Here is a 17985-nt window from a genome sequence, read left to right on the forward strand (position 1 = left end):
AGCTGCTCGTATGCGCTGGATTGAGCTGTCAACACGGCCCAGCCGGCATTTGCCGGCAAGGGTAGGGCAGGGCGGATGCAGTTCAGCAACAGACCAAACCACCACAGGAAAGCATTAATTTAACCATGGTCCTCACCTACTACCTAGTTTGCCCACTGCTCAGCATAAAATATTAACAAGCCCTTAGGTCCACAACTCTGGTTTATGGTCCTTCTTCTATTGAGGCAAGAGTCCTTTAGCACAGCAAGGAGCAGTTTGCATTTAAGAAACCTGAGCAAACATTATTTGCTCCGTTGTATTTATATTATCCTCCATTCACTCATGCAAACAGTGGAAGTGGTTTAGCAGGTCTTGTAGCCAAATGTTTCTGTGAGCAACAAGCAAAGTCATCCCAAGTCTCAGGCCCTGGGGATTTCTGTTAGTCGCTAGATTTGGAAGAGTCTACACCAGGACACAGCCTGGCCAGCAAGGAGGCTCATGAAGATCCAGCTGGCAGGAAAGGGCTGAGAACGCAAAAGGAAGAAAATTCAGGTACGTGCAACAAGATCCAAGAATTCAAAATGCTTTGAAAGTAGAGAAATAGAATAGAAAAAATATTTTAAAACTTCAATAAACAATACCCCTAATTCAATTTCACAGGTAATAGCTTCACACAAGACAGGGCAAAAAGAAATGGGCATTTCTGAGCAATCAGGTCCCTAAAGTATTATAAGGGACAAAAGCAGAAACCATTCCTCCAAGGAGGGTGGTGAAGTCTGATCAGAGACCGATTTGGCTAGGGCACAACCTCTTTAGGAAACAAAGGCAAAAATCACCTTCTCCAAGTGAACCAGATTAAACAGTCTCTCCTGAGAATCTACTTTCTGCTATGGTAGACTGACTTAAAATACCATTGACCATACTCACTCAGTATAATTATGCTTTAGTTTTACAGGTGGCAGGGAAATATCTTCCCTCCAGTGATGTAATTAAGAACTTGAGAGCAGGGACTCCAGGGGAAGCAGGAGCTGAGGCAACAGCTCTGCTGTCAGAGAATGCTCTGCATACAGCCAGTTTGCACTGTGTACAGGACAAGCACACCAAGGGTCACAAAGCCAAAACCAGCTTGGTTGCACGCCCCACATCTGCTGTGGCTTTGCTCAGCAGTTGCTTTCATCTCTCCATCCACACTTAAGGCCTAAAAAGTACAAAATTACAAGACAGCAATCCCTTTTTTAGTATCAGAGACCAGCGTCATCTATTAGTCTGCTTCACCACCTAAAAACAAAGCACAACTTGTCTTTGCAAGCCTTTCCAGTCCTATTATTACTCCCTGTGCTGGACTAGGAAGGAAAAGCACTGTCCAAGTGCACAAATACTTTCTCAGGAGGGCAACAAAGGAGTGAATCTCACTTAAATCTGACCCCAAGTAAGTACTGTCTTTTTAGCATCAAATACTAATGTACTCATTAAAGTCTGCTATTATGACACTTCTGTAACTAGGTCAATGACAGGTCAGTGAGACGGAACATGATGCCGTATAGGAAGTAAAATCTCAAATATATTTAAGGACAAATTAGCACCAGATTTTTGGCCAGTCACGCGGAGCTAATGTTTTAAAACACCAATGGGAAGTCACACAGAAAAACAACTGATACCAGCTCAGTGTGAAGGACATAAAAGCAGCATTTTCCCTGCAGTGTGCCATGCTCTGCTCTGCCTTAAACTGGGAAATAGGGAGTGGTTTCAGTACCGGATTCTAGAGAATAGGGCTGGTATAGCAGAGAAGGAAGAGGGCAATAAAGATCCTTTTACCTCATTTTTCAACACATATTAAAGTGTTCTGTCAAATCAACAAACAAGCTTTAAAAAAAAAAAAAAGAGAGGAGCAATAGTGTCTCAAAATGTAACAAACATCACTCATTGAAATTCAACTGTTTAAAGATTTTAGTCAGTTTTACAGGGCTTGCTTTGATCCCAACAGCTATAAAATACATCCTTTATGGAAGGAAAAAACATTCTCGCACAGCTCCATCTGCTCCCATTGAAAGGATGTTTCAACAGCAGTCAAATGTCTGGGCTGACTTCCAGATAACATGAACGGCCAGGTCTCTTTTGTTCTCAGAAGGGATGAGCTCCAACTATCAGGGCCCACTCTTATCTCCTGCCAAGGCCAATCCATAGCACGGAGTTCCCAGGTGAGCTAGCAATGCCCACTTATTCTTTTTTTTCCCCTCAGTTCAAGCCTGCAGGACAGTGCAGTCCCTGCCTTGGAAAGGCCAGAAACTGGTGCCACAGCTAAGCCTCCAGGTGCTTAGTGATCCTGCGAATTTTCTCCTTCTTGTTCCTGTTTCCGTGTTTTTTCCAGGGCTTTCCTACCACATTGCCAGGATTGGGTGTAGTCACAGGCACGAGGCCACTGCCGGGCCGGTATCCCATTGCAGCCCGGACCCCTTTCATCAGGGCACGAACGTTCTCCTGGAAGAAGAGACATAATCACCAACGACCGATGAGAAGATACTTAACCACAAGGAACTGTGATATGTTAATAAATCCAGACACAGGCAAGCTCAAACCCATCAAGACCTGCTCAGCCTCCAGCTCCAGAGCTGGGGGCAAGGTCATGCCACACAGCCAAGTCAAAGCCCGCCAGCACGCTCCAGTTCTGTCTGCAGCCATGCCTCGCTGTGCCAGGTCCTGAGCACCTACCTCTGCAAGCAGAGGCCGAGTGTTGACAAGACACTGAGGTCTGACAGACATTAGCTACGGCGCTAGAATTGATTCTCAGAGTCTCTGCTTTGCACACAACAAATTGTCTTTGCAAATAAATCTGGCATCTGTGAAAGCCAGAGACTAAAATAACTTGCTCAAGTCTGGAGCGTGGGCAGCACTGCTGGGGCTCACAGCTCGTGCCAGCACTTTGGGCAGCCAGAAGAAGAGTCTGGTAATCCTAAAAATTCTTTTCAGGTCATAGTTTTCCGAAACAGCTCACTGTTTTTTGAAAAGGGCCTAAGTCCTTGTTTTCAAAATGCATGACTATCCTTAGCTGTGCTGAAACAAATACTGTTCATATCCAGCTAACCAAGCAGAACAGATCACACTATCCTATGACCCGTCCTCTTCACTGCTAAACGCTGTTCTGATCTTTGTCAGGTATGTGGACTTAATCAGTTATGGATTTGACATTTCAATAGAAATCATTAATAAATTTTTTCAGTAGCGTAGGGGCAAAACAGATCCCTGTGGGACCTAACAAGAAGCATACAAGTTAAGAGAAATTCCCATTTTCCACTTAATTTTGAGATTTCTCAACTAGATTTTAAATCCATTTCTGTGTTCTTTTCATCTGATTTCAGGTTCTGAGTCAAAACAACCATGTAGTACTAAATCAACTGTCTTACAGAAGCTTATCATGACCCCTAAATACATCATCTCAAGAAAGAAAAGTTAGTTTGAAGGACCTGTTAGTCCAAAACCATGTTCCTGGTCAGCTGCTGTGTCACACCACCCTTCTTCCTTGTCCTTCCTTCCCAGTCACTCTGCCATTTGCTCAAGATTGATGTTAGGCCCATAATAATGAGGGTCACCCTGCTGACCTTTTAAAAATCAACTGTGTGCACCTCATTAGCTATCTTTGCGTTTCAACTAGGACATTCCCAGTGATTGAGGAGATAAAAAGAACAGAGCGCTCTTGGGTAGAAATTACTTGCAGATGCCAATGGCATCTAACACCATCAACTCAACCCAGCACCCCTCCATTCTCAAAGCTATTTTCTCCAGTATGACACACCAGTGCTGTAGTAACTCCTAGAATAAATCCCCTCCAGAACTTACCTGGTGGAAAAATGTTTTGTCCACCACATTTTCAATTTGTTTTGCTTTGGTATTCTTCTCAGGCTTCACCTGTCCACTGGCCTGCACAGTTCTGCTCTCTGGGCATTTTTGATGCTGGTGCTGAAAATCATTTGGGTCAATGCCAGGAGGTGGATGGCAATATAACAGCTTCCCCTGTGAAAGCAATGGGATACAGTTACTACCAAAAATCCTCACAAAAAGACCCAGAGAGGTAAGAAAACAACTCCAAGCCTAAGAAGGGCCCTAGAAGTCCAGGGGCTCGCACTGGCAGTCTAACTATCAGTACACTTTATTTCTCCTCCCAGGCAACAACTGGCTCAACTTCCAAGTTAAAGTACTGTTCCACCTCTATTTCTATTTGCAACGTCCAGCTGCAAACAATACAGTGCAAAACTCTCAGGAGTACTGGAGGATCCTTGTCCTGGTTTCAGCTGGGATAGTTAATTTTCTTTCTAGTAGCTGGTATAGTGTTATGTTTTGGGTTTAGTAGGACAAGAATGCTGATAGCAACAACTGGAAACATCAGCGTGTTAAGCAGTGTTTATACTAAATCAAGGATTTTTCAGCTTCTCATGCCCAGCCAGCAAGAAGGCTGGAGGGGCACAAGAACTTGGGAGGGGACACAGCCAGGGCAGCTGACCCAAACTGGTCACTATTCCATACCATGTGACGTCATGTCTAGCATATAAACCAGGGGGGAGATGGTCAGGGGCAGATCACTGCTTGGGCATCGGTCAGCAAATGGTAAGCAACTGCACTGTGCATCACTTGTCTTTTCTTGGGTTTTATTTCTCTCTCTTTTTGTTATACTCCTTTTCATTACAATTATTATTATATTTTCTTATTATTACTGTTGTTATTATAGTTTAGTTATTAAACTGTTCTTATCTCAACCCACGAGTTTTACTTTTTTTTTTCCTCTTATTCTCCTCCCCATCCCACTGGGAGCAGGGGGGAGTGAGTGAGCAGCTGTGTGGTGCTTAGTTGCCATCTGGGGTTAAACCACGACAATCCTATTAAGAAACACTCAACAATAAGTTGCCGAGATGTGCTGTAGAAGCATGCAGTATTACAACACTCAGAACTACAGTCCTTAGTGCCAAATACTGGTCCAACTATACAATATGGGTTCGTTTTCTGAATATCTGCTGCCTATTTTAGAGATGTGATAATTTATTTCGCTAGCACCATATTTTTAAGCAATCTTTTTAAGATTAAGCAGCTTGAGAAATTCAATTTATTCTTTTAAAACATAAAAATAGCCTCATTTAAAGATTATTTTGACATATGGCAATTTTATCCAGAGAAATAAAGTTCACTTTATTGTGCTCCTTCATGCTCCAGTGAAACCTTCAAATCACCTCCTAGCAGGCAGGAAAACCCAGATGCAGGAAGCACTTACACTGACATAGTCTTTTAACACATATCGAGCTGATCTTGGCTGGTCTGGCTGTCCATGAGCTGTCATAAAGCCTCTCATATCTGGAAGACAAATCCAAAGTACATTCTGTGTCAGTACAAGAGAATTAATATATTATTCTCTGCTGCCTAACTGTACATTTGTGTCCTTTCTCAAAAAAACTCCCTTAGAAAGAGGCTTCTGTTGGGGAAAGCAGGGAAAAAAAGGGAACACTGATGACTGTAGAGGTACTGCAGAAGCATCCTAATTTGAAAGGAATGATGAGAGCTGACATCTCCCTACCACCAGAAAACCTGCTGGTTTTTTATTTTTAAGGCCAGAGAAGATTAATTGATCAGAGAATCAGACAAGGGAGATAAACCTTCACTGCATTCTTCAAAGTCTAATTCAAGACATGGCTGATGGGAGGTATCTAAAAGGATGAGAGCACCACACTACACAGACTGGCAAGGCATTTCAACATCCTCAACACAATCACTACATCTGTCAGACAAAACTGGCCAAGCACCACTGCAACAAACACATGAGATTAGCTGTTAACAAAGGCCCTTCCTGAGAGGAGGGCAAGTCCTAATAGAGAGGTTCAACGCACAACAAGCCTGAGTTGGGCCTAACTTTAAGTTTTAAAGAGATCATCACTCACATCCATATGCTGTTAGCAGCTCTTCAGCTGTTGGTTTTCGATCTGGATCCTCATCTTCCCTTGGCCTTATGATATTTATTCCATAGGTTGCTTCCAAAATGTTTCGTGGGATATGCTGGCAAACATAAGCTAGTGAAGGAAACCACCTGGTGATTTTCGGCTACACAAGTAATCTTGCCCTAGTCACTCCAAGAGCACACATTAAGAATGACTTTTAGATTTTGTCACAAATCAGAAAAATGATGCCAGTCTGACAACAAGATAAACTTGAAATGAGATGGGGAAAGACCAACACAGCAAGGCTGTTTCATCCCATGTGTGTCCCCACTTCCCTCGACGTGTGAGCACGTGTGCCCCTAGCAGGGCTGGAACACGTTACGCTGCGTACTCCAGATCCAACACTTGCAGACACTCTCACAAACCTCATGCAAAGGATATTAGAGAAATGGGTGGGACATGGTCCCTCATCTGGTCTATAGGCAGAATTCCAGAACAAATCATTTCTGCCTTGGTAGAGATGAAAGATGGCATCACCAGACCAGGGCAATCACATAGGCACAGGCCAGGCTCCACATACAGGGTCTACACAATAAATAACCGATGAGTTCACCAAGGCAAGTCAGTGTCCATGAAGGAGGAAAAAAAAAATAAAAAAAATCAAATGCATAGATGGAACAAGGATGCAAACTAGAATAAGCAGAAATTCTACTACAACAGACATCTGCCCTACTGGCCCCAGCCAATGAATTAAGGAAATCTGATGTGGAAGACAGCAGCACTTCCAAGGTTCATAAATAAGGTGTCCAGATGGGGGCAGCAAGATCTTCAGAGAAGAGAAAACACTCCACAAACCTTTAACTGTGTTGGACCTTTTGAAACAGGTAGATTGCACAAGTACAAATCCATAATGCTCATTATAGCACTGGAGTTGCTACCTCAGAATTAAGAGCTTGATCAATATAAAAATGGTGGCAAAATTAGACTTATTCACAGCAATGACTGTGGACAAGATGGATGGTTTGAAAGCTTGACCTTAAGCTATTCAGAGGAGCATTCACTTTTCAGAGGTTCTCTCCTCATAACTGGTGCTCAAAAAAGAAGGGCCAAGCTACTTAAATAAAATCAGGAGATGGAATATATCTCCCATTGCACACCAGCTTCCATGAGTGGCTCTCAAACTGCAGCAAGAGTTTGGAAGCAAGAACTATAGTTCCAAAATTATATACATCAAGCCCACCCCTCTCCAACCTAAACTCTGCTGGGCAAAGTTCAGGTTGGCAAACAGACTTCTCAGTGAGTCCACTTGGTTACAACTAGTTCATAATGAAGCTCTCTTCCACTGGGGGAAGGAGGGCAGAGGGGAGAAGATCAATGCTCTTTGTTAGCAATACCTGAAAGTGTTTCGTACGGCCTGGCGTAGCAGACACTGACACCTTCTTATTTCCAAGGATTGTGTTGATGGTCGAACTTTTGCCAACATTAGGGTAACCTACCTAGAAGACAAAGAAGTGGAATGGTAACAGTGCTATCAGGCAGGGTGATGCCAGAAGACTGGCAGGGCTCTGACACAAAAGTACTTTAATAAAACTTACTAAAAAAATTAAGGCAAGCAGCAGGGAATGCTGGGCTCCAGGAACTTCAGAATTAATCTTTGCACAAAACCCTCAGTGACTTATGCTTACTAGGTTTTTTTTACCCCTATAGGAAGTCAGGCTACAGGATGAATTTTTCCCATGGAAGGCATATGGAATTAAAATTTAGATTAAGCAAGTTCCAGTTAAGCACTAAGTCCAACTTACCAGCCCAACATTTACTTCCCCATTCTTCACCCTTGATCCATCATGCATGGTTTTGAATATCTCCAGCAGCTCATTTCTCTGTACCAGATGGCTGAAGTTCCTGATGTTCCTGTTCTGCTCCTGTACTACATGCTGCACTGCAGCACCATCAGTCCTGCTTTCCATCCTCTCTGGAGCAATAGCTTTTACTTTGTCCCCATCTTCATCTTCAGAACAGGTTTGCCAGGCCTCCTCTTCATCTTCTTCACAGTCTTCATATTCATCACTACTGTCATCGTCACTAATCAGAACTTGGTTTACAGTTTGCAAAGCATTGCCTGAGGATGTGCTTTCTGTGCTATCTTGTGCTGTGTCATCGTCTTCTTGACTGGAGCTTTCATCCTCAGAATCACTCGGGTCCTCTGCTACATCTTCAGTGTCTAGTTCCTGTGTGAACAGTATTTCATAGGTGAAATGCAAAGACAACACTAAGTCTTGCTGTTGACTGCAGTTGCTGCAGCACAGTCAACTGTGTTTTCATCAGCCAGATCCCAAGGATTGACAATTCACTGCTTACATCACACACGTTTTTCAGGGGTCTTAACTAGGATGCATAAACAACTAACCCATTTTAGGAGAATGGCAAAAGTATTCCAAGAGACATTGTCAGCTTCATTGTGAAGTCATTAAGAGGTTTCTCTCCAGAAGCACAACTCTAAATGCACGCATACCCACAGCATCTTTACACACAGCAGGAGCAGAGCCCAGCAATTTTTATTTTTTTTTTTAAATTATCAAGTGTTCCTAGCAATAGGAATGAATGTAAATTTTTCAAAATGTTCAAAACACAAAGCCATTTTGTTTCAGGTCTAAGTATGTCACTAAAATAATTTCAAGCTGTCTTGTTTTCAGTTCAACTCTTTACTTTTCTTCCCTGCAAACAGTTCACATTCAAAAAGGAAGACCTTTTCATAACAATAGCATTTTGACCTTTCTTTCCAAAAAAGAAAACAGAACTAACACTTTCAGTCTTGCTTTTAAATCAATCGGTAAAAACATTTTATCCAAGGACTGTAAACCAGCAGAACAGACTAGGTATTTTCGGTTGCCATCTATTGATAACCTGTAACTTGGGGCAGCAGCATGGTTTGTTCTGCTGGGCAAAGAAAGGCTCTCAGGTACTTCAGGTTCTCTAAGAAACACCTCCCCTTTCTGGGAGAGAAAAATCCTCTGTACAGATAACCACAACCCTCACAGCATCCCTCTTGGAAAGGATTCCAATTCTACCAATGAGTTAAGAGTTTGCAAACAGACCTACAAGGGCTGTTTCTGTAGCTATTCATAGGTAGCCTTAAAGAACAAATTCACCTTCTAGTTCAGTGTTATTTATCATGTCAATAACCTTGAAAGAGAAATTGCAAGCACTATGAACAGCGACCGAACAGCACACCACTTTGCTCACCATTTTATTCTTGTCACTTTTGCCTCTGAATCAATCATTAAAATGCTGGTTTACACTGCATCGGTCCTTAGAATAATACTCCTTGAGACAAGGACTGTGCCTTTCCTATAAAGGCGCTCAGGTATATCACAAGCATAATTACAAAGCAAGTTATCACAAGCAGTCAGCACATATCCAGTTGGAACTGGCCATCTACAGTACCTTTGCTTCTCCGGATAGCCGTTTGCACTCTGCCAAAGCTGACCAGAACACCACCTTAACGCCCTCTTTCTCAAAGAACTGTGCCCAAGCAGCCCGCTGCTCCTCACTCAGCAGATCTGCTTTGTTTATCAGGATCATGTTCTCCTTGTCATTGCTGACTTCCTTAACATAACTTTCCTGAAAAAAACAAGAGAAGGATCAGTTCGTACTCTGGTTTGGACTTCTCCTCCTCCTCCCAAGGTGATACAAGAGCAGCAAGACAAGTTACCCCATCCAGCTCCACACAACTGTAGCCAAGCTTACTGTCCCCTGGGCTAGATGGAACTGGTGTTTAGCAGAAAGCTACAAGAACAAATTGGAGCATGCAGCTACTGCAATACAGCTTGTTTCTGGCCACATGTGCAAACACCTTGTCTGCTTAGAGCCATGACGAGATATTAATCAGCACCTCACAGCAGGAACTCCTAAGATTAACTATTTGAGCAATTTCGTATCTCATAGATGCACAGTGTTCTATAAACTATCATTACAAAGTTATCACTTCAATAATTCCTGATCTTTCACTTCCAGCACAGTAAACCTCACCCATTTTTATTCCACTGTGCTTTTAAACAGAACAATTCCTTTAAGTGCAGAGAATTCTAGTGGGTAATGAGAAGCAATATAATATCTGCAATGTAACATCTGCAGAACTGCCTCTAAATCTGCAACACTGTGTGAAATATCGAAAAACACTGAAGAAAAATAGTTTCATGCCAGAATACTTGCATAAATAAGGTATCCAGTTAGGCACAACAGCTTTGAGGTGGCTAAATGTATTAAATCATATAAACTCTAAGAAATATAATGAAGACAACATTCAAGAAAGTGTTTACTTACCAGATCTTGGCATCTAAACAGAAGGGGGTTTCTAGCATCTACTATCTGGACTACAATATCACTGCAAAAATAAAAGAAAGCCCCATAAAGTACTCTTCCTTACCTTGCCTCAAAGAAAGCAGCAAGGCACAGCACGTTACTGTATTATCCTACTAAGTACCTTTACTGAATTAGCAAAGCATCTCAGCATCCCACATGCCCCAACAGAACCATGCTTATGCTACAAGCCAGTACTGCTGTACAGTATTTCTCCCTCACTTGGCTAATTCTCCTGTACAGCCAGCAAGGGGAAAGGAAGCATGTGAGTTTTGCCAATCCCTCTACCCTTCAGAAATACTCAGCAGGCAAGAACCAGAGTATTGGTATTCTATCCTTTAGAATGTTACTAAAAACTGTGATAACATGACTTTGTTTCTGTCTATTCTCATCCCCAAACTGTAGCAGGGTGGCTACAGAGAGGAAGAAGAGGTGGTTTTCCTACACAGCAAGATATTCTGGAACACTGTTGTCCCCTCTGCATGAAGGAAGATGTACAAAGTCTCCCACAAATGACCTGCAGATTCTAACCATTTGCTATCAGGCATTTTCAGAATTTTCTTTGTGCTTTTCTTGTCACAAAAAGCATAGAACAGTCAAAAGAATAGTCTTAGACTCCAGTAAAACATGTTGCTCCCCCATGCAAGCAAGGCCTTGCAAGCGTGCTTTTAGGAAGCATCTTCCAAATCCAGACACCAGGTTGCTACCACATATATGAGCAAGATTCATCAGTTCTACATACAAATTAAATGTACTGCTTTCAGACACCAGAGGTATCCATGCTTTTTTCAAAAGGAGGGGGAAAGTTTAACTACAGCCTCTTCCACTAGAATTTCTTCAGGCAGGTAATTTAAAATACTGGTCCCACATGCTGATTCTATTTGTTTGACAGGGATTTCTCCTAACTCAGGACAGCTTCAGAACACCACGGGTTGAATGGAAGAATTTCAAGCCTCACTAGGCAGTTGGTTACATATTTAAAAAATAAATAAATAAAAAAAAAAAATCAATAACCCCCCCAAGGGAGTCATTTAATAAGCCACATGGGTACAAAGAGGTACTGAACAGTTACGGAAATTCAAAGATCAATACGAGAGAAAGCTGACACCACGGTACTGGGATGGGATACAGAGAAGTTACCAAATCACACAGCTGGGAGCTAGTTTAAAACAAACACAAGGAAAGGCTGACAACAGATCAAATTATCTGGCAAGGTAAGGGACTGGACAACTTTTTTGTTCAATTCTGAGACAGCATCCTCACTCTACATGAAATAAAAAGCTCTAACAAGAGCAGAAAAGCATTAATAACACATTCCAGCCACCTCAAAACACATCATATGCTCACACTGCACATCATGATACCCTATAGTCGATGCTCCCGACGCAGCTCTCTCCCAGCCAAAGGCCCAGCAGCACCCAGTACAAAGCCACTTCTGTGAAAGGACTAGCTCACCATGACCTCACTGGTGAAGTATTTTTCAATTTTAGGAAAATCAGATGAGATGATCTCAAAATTAATTGCTAGTGAAATTAAATGCCCCAGTTAGATTAACGTAGCAGATAGCGCTCCTATTGTATTACAGCTCAGCAGAGCAAACAAAGCTATTTCTGTGATATGACAGGCTGTTGTCTTTTGTGCACTGCTGCAATTTCTCTGCATGGCAAGAGGCCAAAGACCAAGAGGCTCTTTCTTTCCCAACATTATTTAGTTGATCTCCCTTGCCTCCTGCCCCTGAACATCAGGCTGCAGCTGTGTGGTTGAGAAAGAGGGGAAAGGGTAAATCTTGGCAAAAGACCTCAAAGACACATTCTCAAAAGAGGCCTCCCACATAGAGTTATTGGAAGGGGCCAGGAGCAGCAGTATCTGAAGAATCATCAGGGACTTGCAGCAGACGGCCTGCAGAATCACAATGCTGAGAGCTAGCACGCACCACTAAGCAGCTGCCGTTCTTCACGTCGCATTTTGATCACTTCAAAACAAAACTGTAATTGTTTTTCCTGTGCTCGGACACTTGAAGCTTGACTCAAAAGCTTAAATTCAGGAAAACACATTAAAGATGAGTTTTAAAAAGCAGATAGTGATATACTTTACCTTCTTTCAATGACTCTCCAAAGCTGACGCCAAAATTCCAAGTTTCGTTCAAATGGGGTTAGAATTAACTTCTTTTCTTCCTCAAGGCTAAGGCAAAACAGAAAAAAGATGTCCTGTTTAGCCCATGTCAGGCAATAAGCATACCACCAGCTCATCCGTAGATCCAGGAGGCTTTCGTTTCAGAGAGAGCTATCAAATCAAACTCATATATAGGTACTATTTCTACTAGTTTTGCAAATACATCAAGCACCTGGGTAAACTGGTGTCAGTGGTACTGGTTCAGTGGTGCTGCAAAGGCTCCTGATCATGCCAATGGAGAAGCGGTAAATGATGGAAAGAGCAAAAACTCATTAAAAGTCTGCCCATGAAATTTCAGAGCCACAATAATAAACCACAGAATTTATCCCAAATGCCAGCAGTTATTACTCAATTGAGTATCACCTGGGGAAAAAAAAAACCAAACAAAAACCCAGAACTTGGGGTTGGTACCTGAAATGACTCTATACAACCCTTGACTGCTGTTACCACCACCTGAACAACTTTACTCAGGGCAAGCGTGGGTTTGCAGGGTGTGAGCAGATACCACCTAATTCTCCAGGCCAGCAGATCCAGCACTGGACCTGCACAAGCTGCTGTACGCAGGCTGGCAGCACTGCACTCTATTCAGAGCAGCACTGTTACTCTTAGAAGACACATTCACCACTCCTCCATCCCGCAGACAAAAGTGGAACATCACACTCCATCCTGAAGAATTGTAACCGTAAGCAGTACAAGAACATGCACACACAAGAGAGCTTTGCAGAGCTCACCACAAAGATGTGTCTGGACTGCAGCTGGGATGTCCAGCCTTCCAGAACAAGTACAGGGAGACACTGACAAGACATTAATTTTATTGGTCCAACAAGGATAAACACAACCCACTGCTTCCTGTGTCTCTAAATGCCACCAGCTACTTACCCAGACACAAGTGGCATACTCACTGGGCAAGCTGTCGCCTCCATTCGAGAAAGCTCTCCCTCTCAGCTTGCTTCAAGTCTTCTGCACTGGTTGTCCTATCCCAACGTGGCCTGTAACAGGCACATTTTGGAGCGAGTGGTCACACTCAGTAGCAGGCACACCAGTTACATTACTGCAATAAACATCCACAAAGAACACAGGCGCCACACATTCAGCTATACTGAGATGTTTATAGTTCAGACATGCGTGCACCTGTTTTCAGCAGCTTTAAGTTCGCCTTTTTCCCTTGTTCCTTCTAAACTCCGCTAGCTGGGGACACTATCCTACGTACGCTAGATCTCACAAGGCTGTATTTTCAAGCTAAGATTTGTAAGGCATTTAAGATGAGGGATTCGTCTCTCTGTCTACCAAGCACAGAGCTCTGGAAAGGCTTACTAGGTGGCCTGGATGCAGAAGCTCCAGCAGTGCCAGGCTTTGAGCAGGAAACCCACACCATCAGGACAGATGGGCTGGGGCTGGCAGCACCTGCAGGGCAGGCAGGCACCTGTGCTGCAGGTTACAGCAGGCCCATGCAGGCTAGGTAGTGGCTTCCCCAGAGCCAGGGAACTGACAAAGCAGAGGGCTGTCCCCAGGCTTGCAGCCACCGAGGGGCTGAGGCTGCTCGGCAGAGAGGGAACCAGGCCCAGCCCCGCAGGACTCACCTCCGCGGGATGCGCAGGAACTGCCGGTTCTCCTCGTGCAGCTGCTGGACACGCTGGGCCTCCTGGGCCGTGAGCAGGCCAGTGCGGCTCTCGGCAGACACGATCTGGATGTTCAGCCGCTCTGCGGGGAGGGAAGGACAGTCATCCAAAGGCAGCTGTCCCCATCCCTGCCCGTCCCCAGCCCTGCTGGCCCCTGCCACCCCACCCCATCCCTGGCTCAGGATCCCTGAGCCCCTGTCCCCTGGTCCCCTGTCCGGCCAGCCCCAGACACACTCCCACTCCCCCGTCCCACAACGGGTCCTGGCCCTCCGCCGGGTCCCCGGCCCCGGGACCCCCCTCCAGCCCCAAGGGGCCCCCATCCAGCCTCAAGGGACCCCCTGTCCCACCCCACCCCTCACCGGGCCCAGCCGCAGCCCAGGACCTGTCCCGGCTCCTCACCGGCCACGAAGCGGGTGCCGGCCAGCTCGGCCGTGGCCAGGAACTCCTCCAGCGGGCTCTGCTCGGGCGCCGACCGCAGGTCCGGCCCGCGCTCGCCGCCCACCTCGCTGGCGTGCAGCTGCCGGGACAAGACGCCGCCGTCAGCCCGGGCCGCCCCGGCCTCCCGCCGCGCCCCCGCCGCCCCGGCCCCCCCCGCCCTACCCAGGAGGAGGCGCCGCGGCGCTCCAGGCCGCGCTGCCGCTGCAGGCAGCGGCCCAGCCCCGCGCCCCGCTTCTTGCCCATGCCGCCGCCGGAGCCGGAAGAAGGGGCGGGGGGCGGCCGCCCCGCTTCCGCGTCCCCGCCCCGCGTTCTTCCGCCGCGCCCCGCCGCCCGCCGAGCAGCGTTCCGGGCAGGCGGGTTCCGGGGCGGCCCCGCGCTCCCCGCGCCCGCCGCCGGGCGGCGCCACGGCACCGGCACCGCCGCCCCCACGTGACCGCCGCCGCCCGCGACCCGCCGCCGCGGGGCCGTCCGCGTCCGGCCTGGCTCTGCGCCGCGCCGGGCCCCCACGGACCGTCCGGCCGGCGCCCGCCCGCCGCCCTGCCCGTCCGTCTGTCCGCCCGCGCCCGCGCACGTCTCTCCGTCCATCTCGGTGCTGCCCTGCCCGTCCGTCCGTCCATCCCTCCCTCCATCCAACCTCATGCTGCCCTGCCTGTCTGTCCATCCATCCATCCAACCTCATGCTGTCCTGCCCATCCATCCATCCATCCATCCAACCTCATGCTGCCCTGCCCATCCATCCTTCCATCCATCCAACCTCATGCTGCCCTGCCTGTCCATCCCTCCATCCCTCCATCCATCTATACCCACACTGCCCTGCCCATCCATCTGTCCATCCATCCATCCAACCTCATGCTGTCCTGCCCATCCACCTGTCCATCCATCCATCCAACCTCATGCTGCCCTGCCCATCCATCTGTCCATCCATCCATCCAACCTCATGCTGTCCTGCCCATCCACCTGTCCATCCATCCATCCAACCTCATGCTGCCCTGCCCATCCATCTGTCCATCCATCCATCCAACCTCATGCTGTCCTGCCCATCCATCCATCCATCCAACCTCAAGTTGCCCTGCCTGTCCATCCATCCATCCCTCTGTCCATCCCCACACTGTTCTGCCTGTCCATCTATCCATCCATCCACTCATCCATCTGTCCATCCATCCACCCCCACGCTGCCCTGCCCATCCATCCATCCATCCATCCGTCTGTCCATCCATCCCCAGGGCGCTCAGCACAGAACACGCCTGTCCAACCCTCCCATCCCCCAGCCCAGCTCTGACCCTCTCACTCCCACAGCAGCCACCAGCCCCACCGTTAACACCCGGGGCACGTCTAAACACGACGCCCCAGGCTCAGTGCTGCTGCAGGAGGCCCTGGCAGAGGGGCGACGCACAGGGCTGCGAGCCCCGGCAGAGCCCACGGCAGCGCCGATGGCTGCGGGGGCTGGTTTTGCTCGCCGGTTCGGCCTGGCGCAGGTGCTATCTCCGACAAGCAAACAGTGCCGGCAGTGAAACCCTGTCCTGGCAGCCGGCGATGGGGGCAGGGGGTTTGTGTGTCCCTCTGGGGAAAGCCACAAGCTCCCGGGGCCGAGGTTGCCCCTGCGCCCTGTAACACACCCAGCCCAATGCAGGATCGCTGTTCCCAGTCTCCAACGTCCCAACACAGCAAACAGTGCATACGAGGAACGACGGTGACAAAGAGGGATCCTGGATGCGGCGGTGGAAGGTGTGCTGTGAGGTAGTTGCCAAAATCTAGCCAGAGTCTGGGCATCGCTGCAGGACAGAGGACGTTGCCCGCCCAGCCAGGGAACCATCGAACGGGTTTCGGCAGCAGCCGTTGCGGCTGGTCTGGGTCAAGATGGGAGAGAAGGTTAAATTAATAAACAACTCAACCTGTTCTTGCACAGCGAACTGATTTATGAACCATTTCTCCTTTATGGGTGTTGGGTTAAGGCCAGACATTTTTGACTATAACTCTGTAACGTGCATCAGTTGTAATCGGAGAATAACCTGGCTAATCCCCAGAAAACCCAGGTACTGCCTACACAGGCAGGCAAAGCTTAACTTCAGGTGCTGGCTGCCAGCAGCATGGCAGCATGCAAAACCCCATGGGCAGGAGTGGTCTTTTCTCATGCTCAGCACTACGTGATGCCTCCCCACGATAAACACTCGTTAAGGAGACGCAGTTCCTCCTTTCTTTTCCTTTTCAAAGCTGGCAACCATATGGCATAAATTGCCCAAGTATGTCTGAACCCTTGCCATGCTCATCCCAGGCTCTGCCACCACCGCCAGCCTGGCCTGGCACCTCCTTTGCTTCCTAAAGGCAAGTAAGACAGATGAAAGGGGACTCAGCGTTCGCCTTTTCATTTACATGAGGTGCTTCAGTGCAAGGCTGGTGGGCTGCAGACAGCACGCAGCGATTTAGTAAATTCATTCTTAATCAAGTCACCTTTAATAAAACCATCTCAGGTCTTTATGTGGGCACTGAGGCAGTAACATAAGTACTCATTATTGTATTTCTTTTGTACTTCAGTTAAAAGTTACCTTCCTTCTACACTGCATAATCATCAACCAGCGCAGCCAGCCAGCCCGGCCTTTCCCCACGCCTCGGGTCTGGCAGCACTTCTAACCCCACAGCCGAGGCACGCGCAGTGCCGTTCCCAAGCTGCCCAACCAGGGGCAAAACACTCGTATAACCCCATCGGCGCAGCCCCGGCAGCGCGGCCTCGGCACCGCCGGTGTCCTTGGCTGGCAACACAGCCACCAGTACAGAGCGCAGAGCTCGACGGCCCTCCGTGGGACACGGACAGCCATGGCCGGTGGCACGAACTGGAAACAGAGACGCTCAGGGACAGGCAGAAGTGCTGGCGTGGTGGGAAAAGGAGGCTCAGGCTTGCTCCACCACCTGCAACCCTCTGTGCATCCTGGGGGCGGTGAGGTTTGAGGGTAACTTGAAGAGCAAAGGTCTGTGCATTTTGATGGGGATGTTCTTCCCACACGTTGCCCTTTTTTCCCACACCGTTCCCCATTTCCAGACTGAAGCGCTCCAGGGACAGTCACGGCAGATATTTTCTGCCACCTTTGTGGGATCTGCTGAAGAAATGCCCAAATTGCCCTCCTTCTTGCAACGGATACATTTCTGGGTGCTTCATAATCACTAAGGAATTATTTCTGTCCGCTGATGCCAGCAGCACAGCGAGGATCGCTTTGAGCAGAGCAATGCTGAAGGGGATACAGATTGGGTGACCCGAGTGACAGAGACATCAGAGCCTTGGCTAGAGTCTTAATTGCCTATTTCTAATTGCAGTGTTTCTCATCCCACTCCTATTGCTCTGCTGTGCCTACCTGAGCAAGATCGGCTTCTTCCGGCTTTACCTAAACACAACAACCTGCTTCTCCTAGAAGACATTTATGCGTGGATTAATCGCACGCAGTGAAAAGGGCCACCAAGGAAGAGACACTGTCACAAGAGCTATACAGAGGTGGCTTGGCACCTGTGTGTGC

The 17985-nt window shown here is 47.3% G+C and overlaps 1 protein-coding gene across 2 annotated transcripts; it reads right to left on the reverse strand.

The window, feature by feature from the left end:
* Nucleotides 1-1785: 1785 nt before the first annotated feature.
* Nucleotides 1786-15082, reverse strand: LSG1 (large 60S subunit nuclear export GTPase 1). Of its 2 annotated transcripts, XM_075031661.1 has the most exons (14): nucleotides 14645-15082; nucleotides 14444-14561; nucleotides 14006-14126; nucleotides 13328-13414; nucleotides 12348-12434; nucleotides 10218-10278; nucleotides 9339-9515; nucleotides 7697-8122; nucleotides 7289-7390; nucleotides 6336-6479; nucleotides 5898-6021; nucleotides 5237-5316; nucleotides 3814-3987; nucleotides 1786-2457 (listed from the first exon to the last, which is right to left on the reverse strand). In XM_075031661.1, exons 1-14 carry the CDS (start codon nucleotides 15065-15067, stop codon nucleotides 2278-2280), a joined length of 2304 nt encoding a protein of 767 aa, XP_074887762.1. In that variant the 5' UTR covers nucleotides 15068-15082; the 3' UTR covers nucleotides 1786-2277. The 2 variants fall into 2 exon arrangements, 1 of the variants encoding a protein (XP_074887762.1); XR_012650955.1 differs by lacking the exons at nucleotides 1786-2457; nucleotides 5898-6021; nucleotides 6336-6479 and having other exon boundaries at nucleotides 3835-3987.
* Nucleotides 15083-17985: the final 2903 nt, after the last annotated feature.

The sequence above is a fragment of the Buteo buteo genome, chromosome 7, assembly GCF_964188355.1.
Source record: "Buteo buteo chromosome 7, bButBut1.hap1.1, whole genome shotgun sequence".
Taxonomy (NCBI): Eukaryota; Metazoa; Chordata; class Aves; order Accipitriformes; family Accipitridae; genus Buteo; species Buteo buteo.